This window comes from Drosophila kikkawai, chromosome 2L (assembly GCF_030179895.1).
Source record: "Drosophila kikkawai strain 14028-0561.14 chromosome 2L, DkikHiC1v2, whole genome shotgun sequence".
Lineage (NCBI taxonomy): Eukaryota > Metazoa > Arthropoda > Insecta > Diptera > Drosophilidae > Drosophila > Drosophila kikkawai.
In genome coordinates, this window is record NC_091728.1 from 16,186,052 (window position 1) to 16,197,636 (window position 11,585).

Here is an 11,585-nt window from a genome sequence, read left to right on the forward strand (position 1 = left end):
TGTGTGTTCATCGTTTCTTCTCGTTTCTTCTTGTTTTCCCTCATCCTCGAACTTATATCATTTTGATTTTGTAATGTGTATATATATACGACTCCTAAAGGGGCAAGGTACTTTCAAGATCGATCCTTAGCACCTACTACTTCTACAACTTTCCTTCTGTAAATAAATGAAAGTGTTGACTTGGCACCGATCGATATGTTTATTTTGTTGCACAAAAAAAAATAAGAACCTTCTGAAACTTGTTATATATATATTTCGTACTCCTCCAAACATCCACCTTTGACAGCCAAGGTCAAAGAGCCAATCGAATGTAAGTTCCAGACTGTCGATCTCTCTCTCTCTCTCTCTCTCTCTCTCTGATCCCCAGACTGTACTATATATATTTCCTAGATCAGCTGCACAGTTCGATCGCAAGTGGTCCGTGTATCGTAACATATTGTGTTGGATGTTGTGGTAAACGGTATTACGTATATATTTTTCTATCATTCTATCAGTTTACTTACTTTTTGTGTTTTTGGTTAATGTTCTCTGATTTCCGTTCAGATATTGGCTCCCCAACTAACTTGCACTTACCGATTCGATTAGTTCTTAAGTCACACACCAACAACAAGTACAACAATTACAACAACTACACCAACAGCCCACACCAACAACAACTACAACAACAGTTATCACAACCAGAACAAATCTACAACAACTACAGCAACATGACAGTAAAAAAAACCCTCTAAAAAAGCTACACTCAACTTGTAAATTTATACAAATTGCAATAATAAACTTTTCTTCTTCTTCTTTTCACCTTTTTCTCGAAATATGCTTACCATTACCAAAAAAAATTTAACAAAAACTACCAATAATGAACATAACACCGCTCTTTCGAAAAAATACCACAACTCGAAAAATCAATCAAACCAAAAAAAAACAAAAATCAAATGAAAAACCCCAATCCGTAATCGTAAACGTAACCGTAACGTAACCGTAACCCTATGCCGTTATGGTTACCGCAAACCTAACCAAAAAAAAAAACCCAACGCCACCCACTGTTCCGTTCCGTTCCTTCACCTGCAGGGTAATGCGGCCAACTCCTCGGAAACATCGATGGCCACCCAGCCGGGCGGCTCGGTGACATCGCGTGCGGCGAGCGAAACGCGCTCGGGTCCGCCGGGCTCGAGCAACGCGGGCGCCACAGGTAATAGCAGCGGCGGGGGCGGCACCTCGGGTAGTACTCAGACCGGCGCCAAGTTCCGCCACGGCCTGTTACAGCTAATGATACACACGATAGATCCACTACACGATGGTAAGTCCGTTGAGTTGCCACAGTGTGTTTTGCACAAGTAAAGCCAAGAAAAAAATAAGCCAATTGCCAAAAAAAAAAATAAATAAATAAAAAGAAATTTGGCAACTAAAAGTCCCCATAATGAAATTCCCCGCTTACCGCATCAACCTTAGTCCGCAACTTCCCAGAGGTCCTGAAGCCTCTAGTTCCCACTTTCCAAGTCCCAACTCCATTTCCCCAACTCCTTCACTGAGAGAAAAATCTTAAGGCAATCCAGAATAATAAAAGAATAGAATTCAAAATATTATTTGAAGATTTAATATTTTCAAAAAGACTTTAAAGTAGCAACTTTACATACAACACAAGTTTTCAGTAAAATATTATATATAGTTTTGGTAAAGAACAAAGAGTATTTTGATATTGAAACAATTACAACTACTTGATTACATTATTTAAATTAAAGCTCATTAATGTAAATCTGCCATACGCTTTAATGCTAAATGTCGAAACAAATGAAACCGAACACACAGGGCGTATGAGTAATTTTTGTGACACTCGTTTTGCTGTGCTGTTGTATTGCCTTTCACTTTAAATATTGTATATTTTTATGATGTTACACGCTTGGCAAATATATATTTCCTCAGCGCTCAGTAAAAATTTAAAGAAAATGATTCAAAGTTTATCTTCTTCATTATAGTATTTTTAATGACAAAAGAAAACTTATTCATGACTTAGGATTTTTTGCCAAAGTGATATTCCCAGACCACCCACGCTTACATCCAAAATAAGATAAATATACAAATGCAATATAACATCCAAACTCTACTCTACTATATACTATATATACTCTGTACCTGTACCTTTACCTGTTATCTATATCTCTGTTCCAAAAAGTACAAAATCGTTCTATTCTGTTTTTCGTTCTACTTTTTTCGGTTGCGTTACCTCGAACTCTGTATACAATTTTCTGTGTTCTTCTAATTGGATGTTTGACTTGCCAGCCAGAAGTTACTTTCGCTCATCCTTCCACTTCTGTCGCTCTGCCCAATTACTATATCTGTATCTGTATCTATGTCTATGCTCCGATTTTCACTTCCATTTCGCTTTTACGTTGCGTTGTTGCCCTCAGTTCCGTTTGGTTCTTCTTTGCCTCCGTTCGGTTTGTTTTGTTTTTCTTTCAATTTGGTTTTAGCTTTCGTTGCCTTTGGTTCACTTTTTTAATGGCGACCTTGGAGCCACTTACCTAATTAGCACGCCAGGCCCAGACGGAGCGTCGACGCGAACTAACACCAAAAAAAAAAAATAACAGAATAAAAACAAGCAAAAAAGTAACACAAAAAATAGTAATAGGAGGGAAAATAGAGCCAACGACAGAGCTAGGAGCTTCAACCCTTCCGTTTCCTTTTTGTGTAAGAAACACAGGAAGGGAAAGGTCATCGCGATATCAATATCCCCCAAAACAGGATAGAGTCTGTAGTTCTGCAAAGTTTCCAATCAGCTTGGCCCCGATGACTTTCCACCATTGATTTGGTATGGATTCGGCTCTCGGCCGTGTATCTACCCATGAAAAATGTGGAAAATGTGTAGGAAGGCCTCGGCTATCGGTGTCGTTGCCACGGCAATGGCCCACAGCGAACCACGAACGAATCCAACACGGAGTCGGATTTTGGATTCGGAATGAGGCAATACTCAGGGGCGTGCTCGCCAAGGTTCGCAGGTGCGAGGTGTTAGAATTCGTGTAGCTCCAAGTGGGCCTACCTCAACTCGCGGACAGGTGAAAAATCGCTGGGGAAGGTTCAGTTCGCAGCGAACACTTTGAAATTGTAGCGTAGCCTTCACCTTCAGATGTCAATCCAAATCCAATTGAAATTATTATATACATAGGTGCCAATAAATCGATCGAATAATTAAATGTTTTCTTCTTTCCCATTTACAAGTTCTAATTTCCACCAGATTAGTCTTCAATGAATCGCTTCTAAGTACTAACAATACAACGTTATTAAGCTCAAAATTAATAGATTCCTCTAAAACAATTAAAAATGATTAATTAAACTATCTAGAATATATTACCGATCGCATAATCCTGTCAAAGCCAACACAGACATCAGGGCTTTCTAGACTAAAATTCCCCATGTACAAGCCACGAAACCGTTTACCATTAATTAGATGATTCAGTTATTGTATCTATAACCCAAAGTGAATCTCAATCAGAGCTTGTTTGATAGGTCAGGCAAGGTAGGAGGGGCCTTACAGGTGTTTATTCTTTCGCCTTTAGTTGCTGATGCTTCACCGAAATGCTATTTACTGATTTATTTTCGGCTTTGTTTTTCATTTTGTTGCAACAAACAACAAAACCAAAGAATGAAACAATAAAAAAAAAGAAAAGCAAAAACAAAAAACAAGAAATTTAATACAAAAATAAAGAAAATATTTTATGTTGTTCAATGTCAGTTTGGAGTTACATTTATACCAATATCTATATATATATATATACATATGCGTTATATATCTTAGAGCCTAGAGAGATTATCATAAATTCCTAGAGTTTGCTGGCGCAGTTCAATGGCACACGTACCAAGTACTAGCTACGATATATACTATATCTAATATATGCCTGAATACTAGTACCTATGCCACCGACTGCTGCCAGATTGAGTTGAGTTGAGTTTGACGCGTGACAAAAACAAAACAATTTATACTGTACATATTGAACTATGCGTTTTTAATGTTGTATGTGTTAAACGTAATCATTATCGTAATTGTAATTGTAATTGAAATTGTAATTAGTTAGCAACTAGTACAATTGGCTCGCAGCAATGCTGTTTCGCCACAAGTCGGTACCAGACTCAGCTACATTATACACTAAACACCCATCCACACACATCCGAGTAGATAGAAAACTATTCAAAACAATTAACGAGCTCCGGTGCATGTGCGACTAGTCGAGCTCGTTTCAGAGGCTGTGTTTTTGCATAGGTCCGATCGCTTTTTGTCACTGGAATGTTCGTCAAAAATATTGTTTACTTATATGTACTGTGCGTTTCTTTCAACTCGTTATGCTCGTTGTATGGGAATTGTGTTTTTGGGGCCTGCACAGCCTGGAAATCCGGCCAAGAAGTGGCGGAAATCTTTGTCACAAAACCTTGATTTCGTTCAAATTGATTTACTTAGCAAGTTGGACTTAAGAACACAATTCCCATCGCAAAATCTAGTCGAGCTTTTGCTCTCAGTTCTCTGAATGAGCATGTTCTTCTCTAGGTCTGTATATCAAACAATAATAAAAGAAAACCAACGTTAGGATATCGATAGCTTTAGTGACCTAAGAACCCCTCCATAAACACACACAAGCGATCTATAGAAATGTAAGCTTAGCTTAGCTGTAAGACCAACGGAATCGTGTACATATATACACACATATGTATATGTATATAGCTAGAGCCGTGCTATAGAAGGGGGTCTCTTCAAAAAATAAGAATATAACGTAGCCTTCCCCTGAAAGAGAAAATGTAAATTCAAAAGCAAACTTCATGCCGTTCATTGACAACAGAAAAATCCAATTGAATTGAATATCGAAAAGCCATCAGAAAAAAACCCCGCCGTCCGATCCCTCTAACATTATCATAAAAAACCAGATCGAAATACTAATCTGCTCCTAGTGCAAAACACAAGTTCACACTCAATAGATCGAATCGGATCTAAGCTGATTCCGATTCTGAGACAAAGTTAGACCGAATATCCAAGAGCCTCTGACACGGTAAATATCAGTAGTGATCTCTAGCCTAGTCCTAGTTACTATATCTAGTCCTAGTCGTAGTCCTAGTCTGCTCCCCCCGCTCTCTATCTCTCTCGCTCTCTCTCTTTCTGTCTCTCTCTACTGCTCTGTTCTGCCAAAACCCCCTCCCGAAATAAAAAAGATAACTCTAGACTAGACTTTATCCGTATCCGCTAACCCCGTAACTGTCTCGACTTACTCAAGCAACCTCCAAATGCTGTCTCGCAACTGACATCAACATTTTGTATAAAATATTTTCAATATACATATAGACATATATTTGCGTATATGAACGATCCAATCCAAAAAAAACAAAAAAAATCCCCCAAAATGAATTTCTTTGTAAATTAAAAAGCTCTAAGAAAGAAAACAAACTACAAATCTGAAAATGAAACTCGTAACTGGGTTAATTCGTTTATTTCTGATTTTAATCGATGCAATTTTATTCTTTCCTTTTTCTTCTTTTTTTCTTTTTTAATTTTTCGCAAAAAAAAATATATACCAAACCAAAAATATCAAATAAAAAATAAAAACACTTGGATTTTGCGTTCAAAACTCAATTCGTTGTGTGTCAACAAAAACAATATCGAAAACCGTAAATCGAAAACCGAATACCGTAACCGCACAAACACTACTCTACAACGACAACAACGCTATTCTAACACCACCAACACCACCACACACTCTCGTGTTTTGTGTACCAACAAACAAACCAAAAACAACAACAACAAACACTGCATTTCTTATCGATTTATTCGAAAACACTCGCAAAAAAAAAAAACCACACACAATTACAATGACAAAGATGATGTTCCAGGCAAAGTGGACGAGAAGGCGACACAGCTGCACGCCATCGCCTCGCTGAAGGTGCTGCTGGATGCCACCAAGCCGCAGCGCGGTGGTGCCACCACCTCGGCGGCCAACCACGTCAAGATCAACCTCAAGGAGACCACCATTGGGGATCGTCCCAACGGGAATATCGACACCACCCTCGACTCGGTAAGTCACCCTCTATCCGTTGCCTGATTTCGAGTGAGCAGTGCTAATGAAATAATTTATGATGCTCATGATTTTCCTTAGGCATGATTTTAAGTTGGAAATTTATGATTTTTTAACATTACTCTTTTACGATTATTATTATTGTCTTTCTTTTTGGTTTGGAAAATATATAAAAACTGATTGATTGTGTCACACAAAATGCGCTGCATTCTTCATACAAGCGACTAAATGACAATTCAGGCAATATCGGTCATCAAAATAAGGATATTTAATTACCGCTGAAATCAAGATTAATTTTGAGTAGGCAACATTTTTTTTAATATCGTAAAATTATATCGTAAGACTGATATCGTAATTTAATTATCGTAAACTAAAAAGATTAAATGCTTTAAATTTTAACAATCCAAGATTTACAATAAATTTAAAATAATTAAAATATCGTAAATTTTAAAATTTAACTCAAAACAGGGAAATCTATAATTATTTGTGACACCAAACAATGTCTTATAGCAGGAATATTATATATGTATGATTTAAACACATTGAAAGCTCCTTCATGATAATCGTTAATCAACTATCGTTATTGTCAGCATTAAATTGTGTTTCCCAATACCAAAAAAGAAATGAAAACCGGCAAAAAACAAACTCCAATTTGATCTATTACCTAGTTTTGCTAGACAGGCAGGGTTTAGCGACCAGTTCAAGCGACCCACAAAAATATATACACACCATTTTCCAATTCTAGCTGTGTTGGCATGTTTCCTTTGCATTGCTAATCGATTGATTGATTGATTGATTGAGCAACTGATTGGTTAACCGATTGAAGCAACGTTTGAACTGATTCTAAACTGAACCATGGTGTGTTTTTTATGCCCTTTCCCATTCCACATACAAAATTATATATGTTTTGATGTATACTCTTTCCCTCTCCTTTTCCAATTTGATGTTTTCCCACTGGTGTTTTTATGGAGGTTTCATTTCCAAAAGTGTCAATTGCATAAATATATAAATGTGTTTAGGCAGTAAGTCAAGTCCGCCCCGAAGAAAAAAAAAAAAAAAAGAGAATATATACAGAAAGATCTGTCTGTGTGTTTATGCAACGTTTATGTGTGACTTTTTTATGGATTTTCGGTTTACTTTAACTTTGATATTAACTAAACAACGATTTGTGCCCGAATTCTTTTCCATTCAACTGTTCAAAAAAAAGAAAAACGAATCCCACCCACAGCCCACAACCCATCCCCACCCACCACACACACACACTCTATCTATCTCTATCTGTCACTAACACACGCCTCAACTCCACTCCCCCTCTGTCTTATCCTTTTGGTTTGTGTATGTTTATCTCTTGCCACCCTACGGAGTACCTTCATGGCCACATCTATCCATCCATCTCTATCGAACTATCAATCTATTCTACCTATTCTACCAATCTATATCTTTCTGTGTGTGTTTTGTCTTGCCCCAGAATAATAAGAAGAGCTAATTCGGAATAGTGAAATTTTTGCATACTCGTATACTCGTACCGTATGACCCATTTGGAACTCATTTGCTTTGTGTCTTTTACCTAATTTCGTTACTCGTACCTAGCGTTGAACCAACAACCACCACTACTCCACCACCGACAAGAACAATATATACAGTAAATACCGAACAATACCGCTGAGGGGAGAACCCCAGTCATTATTGCGCCTCGCATATTATAATTTCCATTCATATTTCATTGATGTGCGAAGCAAAGCGATGCGATGCAGTCATTCCAATGCAAAGTAGCTGCGCCCAAAATCACCGATATCACACACACCCAACGACAGCACCACACTCCCCCGGGGAGTGTGTGCCCGTAAATCGCTTATATTCTCAGTTAAAGTCAACATTTTTATGCATAGGCGCAAGCACTTGGCTTTGGCCTCCCCCCCATCAGCTAAGCAGTATTTTTAATATAAAGAAAAATCAGCCAAGCCATAGACATTAGTAGCATTGCATTCCGGATGCTCATTGAGAGCACAACCCACTTTACCCCTTGCAGAGGCTCCCAGGGAGTTCCGTTTCGTTTGGTAATGATCTCAGCATTAGTCTATCTGGAACCTCGATGTTGACATCGATTATTTCAACAACTTTGTATATGCAAATATCGAAATTATCGATGAAAAATAATTTAGAATAATTCGAATTCAAAATTCATTGAAGATTTCCATGCAGTAGCTTTTCAGTAACTTATTCCAAAATCGTACAAAATTCTTGGCTTAATTAAAGTCTTAATGGTAAAATAATAAATTAAATTGTGTATTGGGTTTACTGAAAACATAGCCACATTAAGAAGAAAGAGCTAATAGAAATCATTAATAGTATTTAAAATCGATATTTAAATATTAAAAAAAAAATTCCATAAAAGTATATAGATTGCAGCAAATAGTTATTAATAGTTTTTTCACGTCTATAAAAAAAGTCTGGGCTATTCTTTTAATAAACCGCTCTCTACTTCCATCTGCAAGGGTGTTCAGACTTCGGCTAACCGAGGATAAGCCCGCTTCCTAGTTGATTATTAATTACATTCTTTTTTGTTCTTGATTTATGCAAAGATCACAAAGCAAACAAACAAAATTCTGAGGTGCTGACTCGCCTCAATTACCGCCACCGTCATTTGAATTCGACTCACAATTAGACACAACATGGCTGGCCCCGCAGGCCGCTTCAAACCGAATTTTTTCCGAGTTGGCCCTCGCTCTTGAAGAAAATTAAAAAGAAAAATCCCTCTACACAATAAAAAGGAAACTGTGTTTGTGTTTCAACTATTTCCCGCTCCGTATGTGTTTGTAACGTATTCCCCCGATTCCCCACACCTCTCTTTTCTACACATTGCGAACAGTCTATCTATCTATTTTTCTGTCTAATCCCCTGAAAGTCTTCAACTTTTTACCAACAGCTTAAGTTTTAATCAAAGTTTTATTTCCATAACTGATCTGATTCTGAGAAGTTGGCCGCAGAAGAGCGGAAAATGAAATATTTACTTATTTAAATGTGTACTCTTCTCCCAAACTACTTGCCCCATACAAAAATATATATATATATTGTATTATATATCTTGAAAAATCAACCTAAAGCCATCGTTGAGTGGTCGACGTCCTAGCTGGATTGAGCAGAGGGTCAAAATTCAGACACGCAAATTTAGCATCAAAGTTAGTTTCATGAACAAATTTTATTGATCTCTCTCTATCTATCTTTCTCTCTATATCTACCTATCTTCGCTCTTCTATATATTGCATACGATCTTTATCATTTCTAACGACAACAACTATATATCGTAAACAATAAAAGTGTTGTTTTTTCTTTATTTTCTACAAATTAACAAAGAGAATATCGGATAAAGGCACGCGTATCGAACACTGAAGCTCCTTGACTGTGGCCTCGTTTGAAGTGGGGTTTTGACTTGATAAAATATAGAATATGAATATATTATAATCTGAAGGAAAGTAGAGATCCTTAAGATCTTGGACTATTTTTATACATTTTTTAATATTCCAAAAAGAAAGTTAAAAGGTATTTCTAGGATATAAATTGAATATCGTAAATAATATATCATAACAAAATATATAATTAAAAAATAAAATACTAACTATACAGTTGCTATAGAATCCTAAAATGTTTTTTTTTTAATAGTTGTAACTCTGTAAATTACTATAATTAATTAAAGGCGCCAACAATACACCTTTGATCTAATAAAATATCTAATTACAATATCGTAAATTAAAGCACATCAAGTCAAGGTGATGATTAATGATAATTGCCCATAATACCAAGTCCAGAAACCACAAGCTGTTAATGACTAACCCCATATTTGTAGCGGTGTTGATCGATAAAAACCCGAATATAGAGATTCCCACCAGGTGGGAACCCTGAATCAAACGATGGTCACTGGCCAGGAGCGTGGAGTGTGTAGATCGCATATAAATTTCCACTTAGTTTTTGCATTTTGCAAGGCCACCGAATACCGTCACCTACTAACTTAATAAAACTAATAATACTAAGAAAATATATAAGACACGCACACACACACTTGCTGTTATGATGTCACACTTACACACTAGTAGAGCTCGAGTAGCTTAGTGATATGAACTATAGATCTAGTCACTCCTTTTAACCGGATTTACTTTCTACTTTCGTTCACGATATCTCGACTCCGATCGACTGTAGTCGACTCTGTGTAGACTGTGTGTGTCGTTGCACTTGCAAGACTAGACTTACTGAGCATGCCCACTGTACGAATGCACCGTAGCACCACTGTACCCGCGATGCTGATTGATCTCTGCACGTTCACGTTCAAGTCCAACCATTTCTCCTCCTCCCAGCACCAATCAGCATCGCATCGTAATTGTGTAGCCCCGCTAAGTAGAAGTAAGTGCATCCATTTGGAACTCGTATCACACTAAGTAACTCGATATTGACACCGATTCCTCCCCGATCTCCGCCTGTCTGTGAGTGAGTTCTCCCCCCAGCCGGGAATCGAAATTTTGACAAAATATATATCCAAGTAAACCACCAGTGAAACCCGACTCATGACACATCTGTAAACATAGCTCAGAAAGCATTCCACCTCAGAGACCGAATCGAATCGAATCAATCAACCGCCGCCACCACCACCCACTGACTCACTCACAACACCCACATTTTTACTATATATTTTATACAACAAATTCCGTATTATATATTCAATATTATATATATATATATAACCATATACTATGGCTAAGACTAACATCTAACCACTCGACTGCAGTCCAGTTCGGTCCAAGCCCTAATCGAATATCTATCTCCCACCACACTCTGCCGACACAAAAGGCGCCCGAAATCGAGGATGAGCCGGAACCACTGAGCATGGCCTGGCCGGATACGGCGCGAAAACGGCTCACCTACGTCCTGGTGGCCCCGCTTCTGGTGCCCATGTGGCTAACACTGCCCGACACGCGGACGCCGCGCGGCAAACGCTTCTTTCCGGTCACCTTCATAGGCTCCATTGTGTGGATAGCGGCCTTCTCCTACCTGATGGTCTGGTGGGCCAATGTGGCCGGCGACACGGCCCGAATTCCGCCCGAGGTATACACAGCTGAAGATAATCCCTGAATCCGCCAAAAGCGCCTTTTCCTCATCAAGGGGAAAAAGTTGAAGAAAAAGATAAACTGAAAATAATTAAAAGAACATTAAATTTTTTAATATTTGTTAATATGAATCCGTTTCCCTTAAAAATTTCACTTCCAGTGTAGTTAATAAAGGCAATTTTGGTCGGATTTCAGTTCGATTTTAATTCCAAAAAAATATTCTTGGTGTAGAGGAGCTTTCTCCTGCTTTAGCCTGCAGCTGATTAACCCTTTTTCAACCATATTCTTTCCAACCCAATAGGTCATGGGCCTGACCTTCCTGGCAGCGGGCACATCCATTCCGGACTTGATTACCTCGGTGATTGTGGCACGCAAGGGATTCGGCGACATGGCCGTGTCCAGTTCCGTGGGCAGCAACATATTCGACGTGACCGTGGGGTGA

At 38.1% G+C, this 11,585-nt stretch overlaps 1 protein-coding gene across 8 annotated transcripts in view; it reads left to right on the plus strand.

Annotated features, from left to right (window-relative positions):
• The window catches only part of Nckx30C (solute carrier family 24 member Nckx30C), a 40,220-nt gene that overhangs the window by 22,409 nt on the left and 6,226 nt on the right, over positions 1 to 11,585 (plus strand). For 4 of the 8 annotated variants that reach the window (XM_041775649.2, XM_070283512.1, XM_041775650.2 and 1 more), the window contains exons 4-8: positions 1,069 to 1,297; positions 5,854 to 6,047; positions 9,152 to 9,226; positions 10,887 to 11,141; positions 11,445 to 11,581. In XM_041775649.2, the coding sequence (XP_041631583.1) occupies positions 1,069 to 1,297; positions 5,854 to 6,047; positions 9,152 to 9,226; positions 10,887 to 11,141; positions 11,445 to 11,581 (890 nt within the window). The remainder of the gene's footprint in view (positions 1 to 1,068; positions 1,298 to 5,853; positions 6,048 to 9,151; positions 9,227 to 10,886; positions 11,142 to 11,444; positions 11,582 to 11,585) is intronic. The other 4 variants (XM_070283513.1, XM_070283515.1, XM_070283511.1 and 1 more) reach the window with 3 other exon arrangements.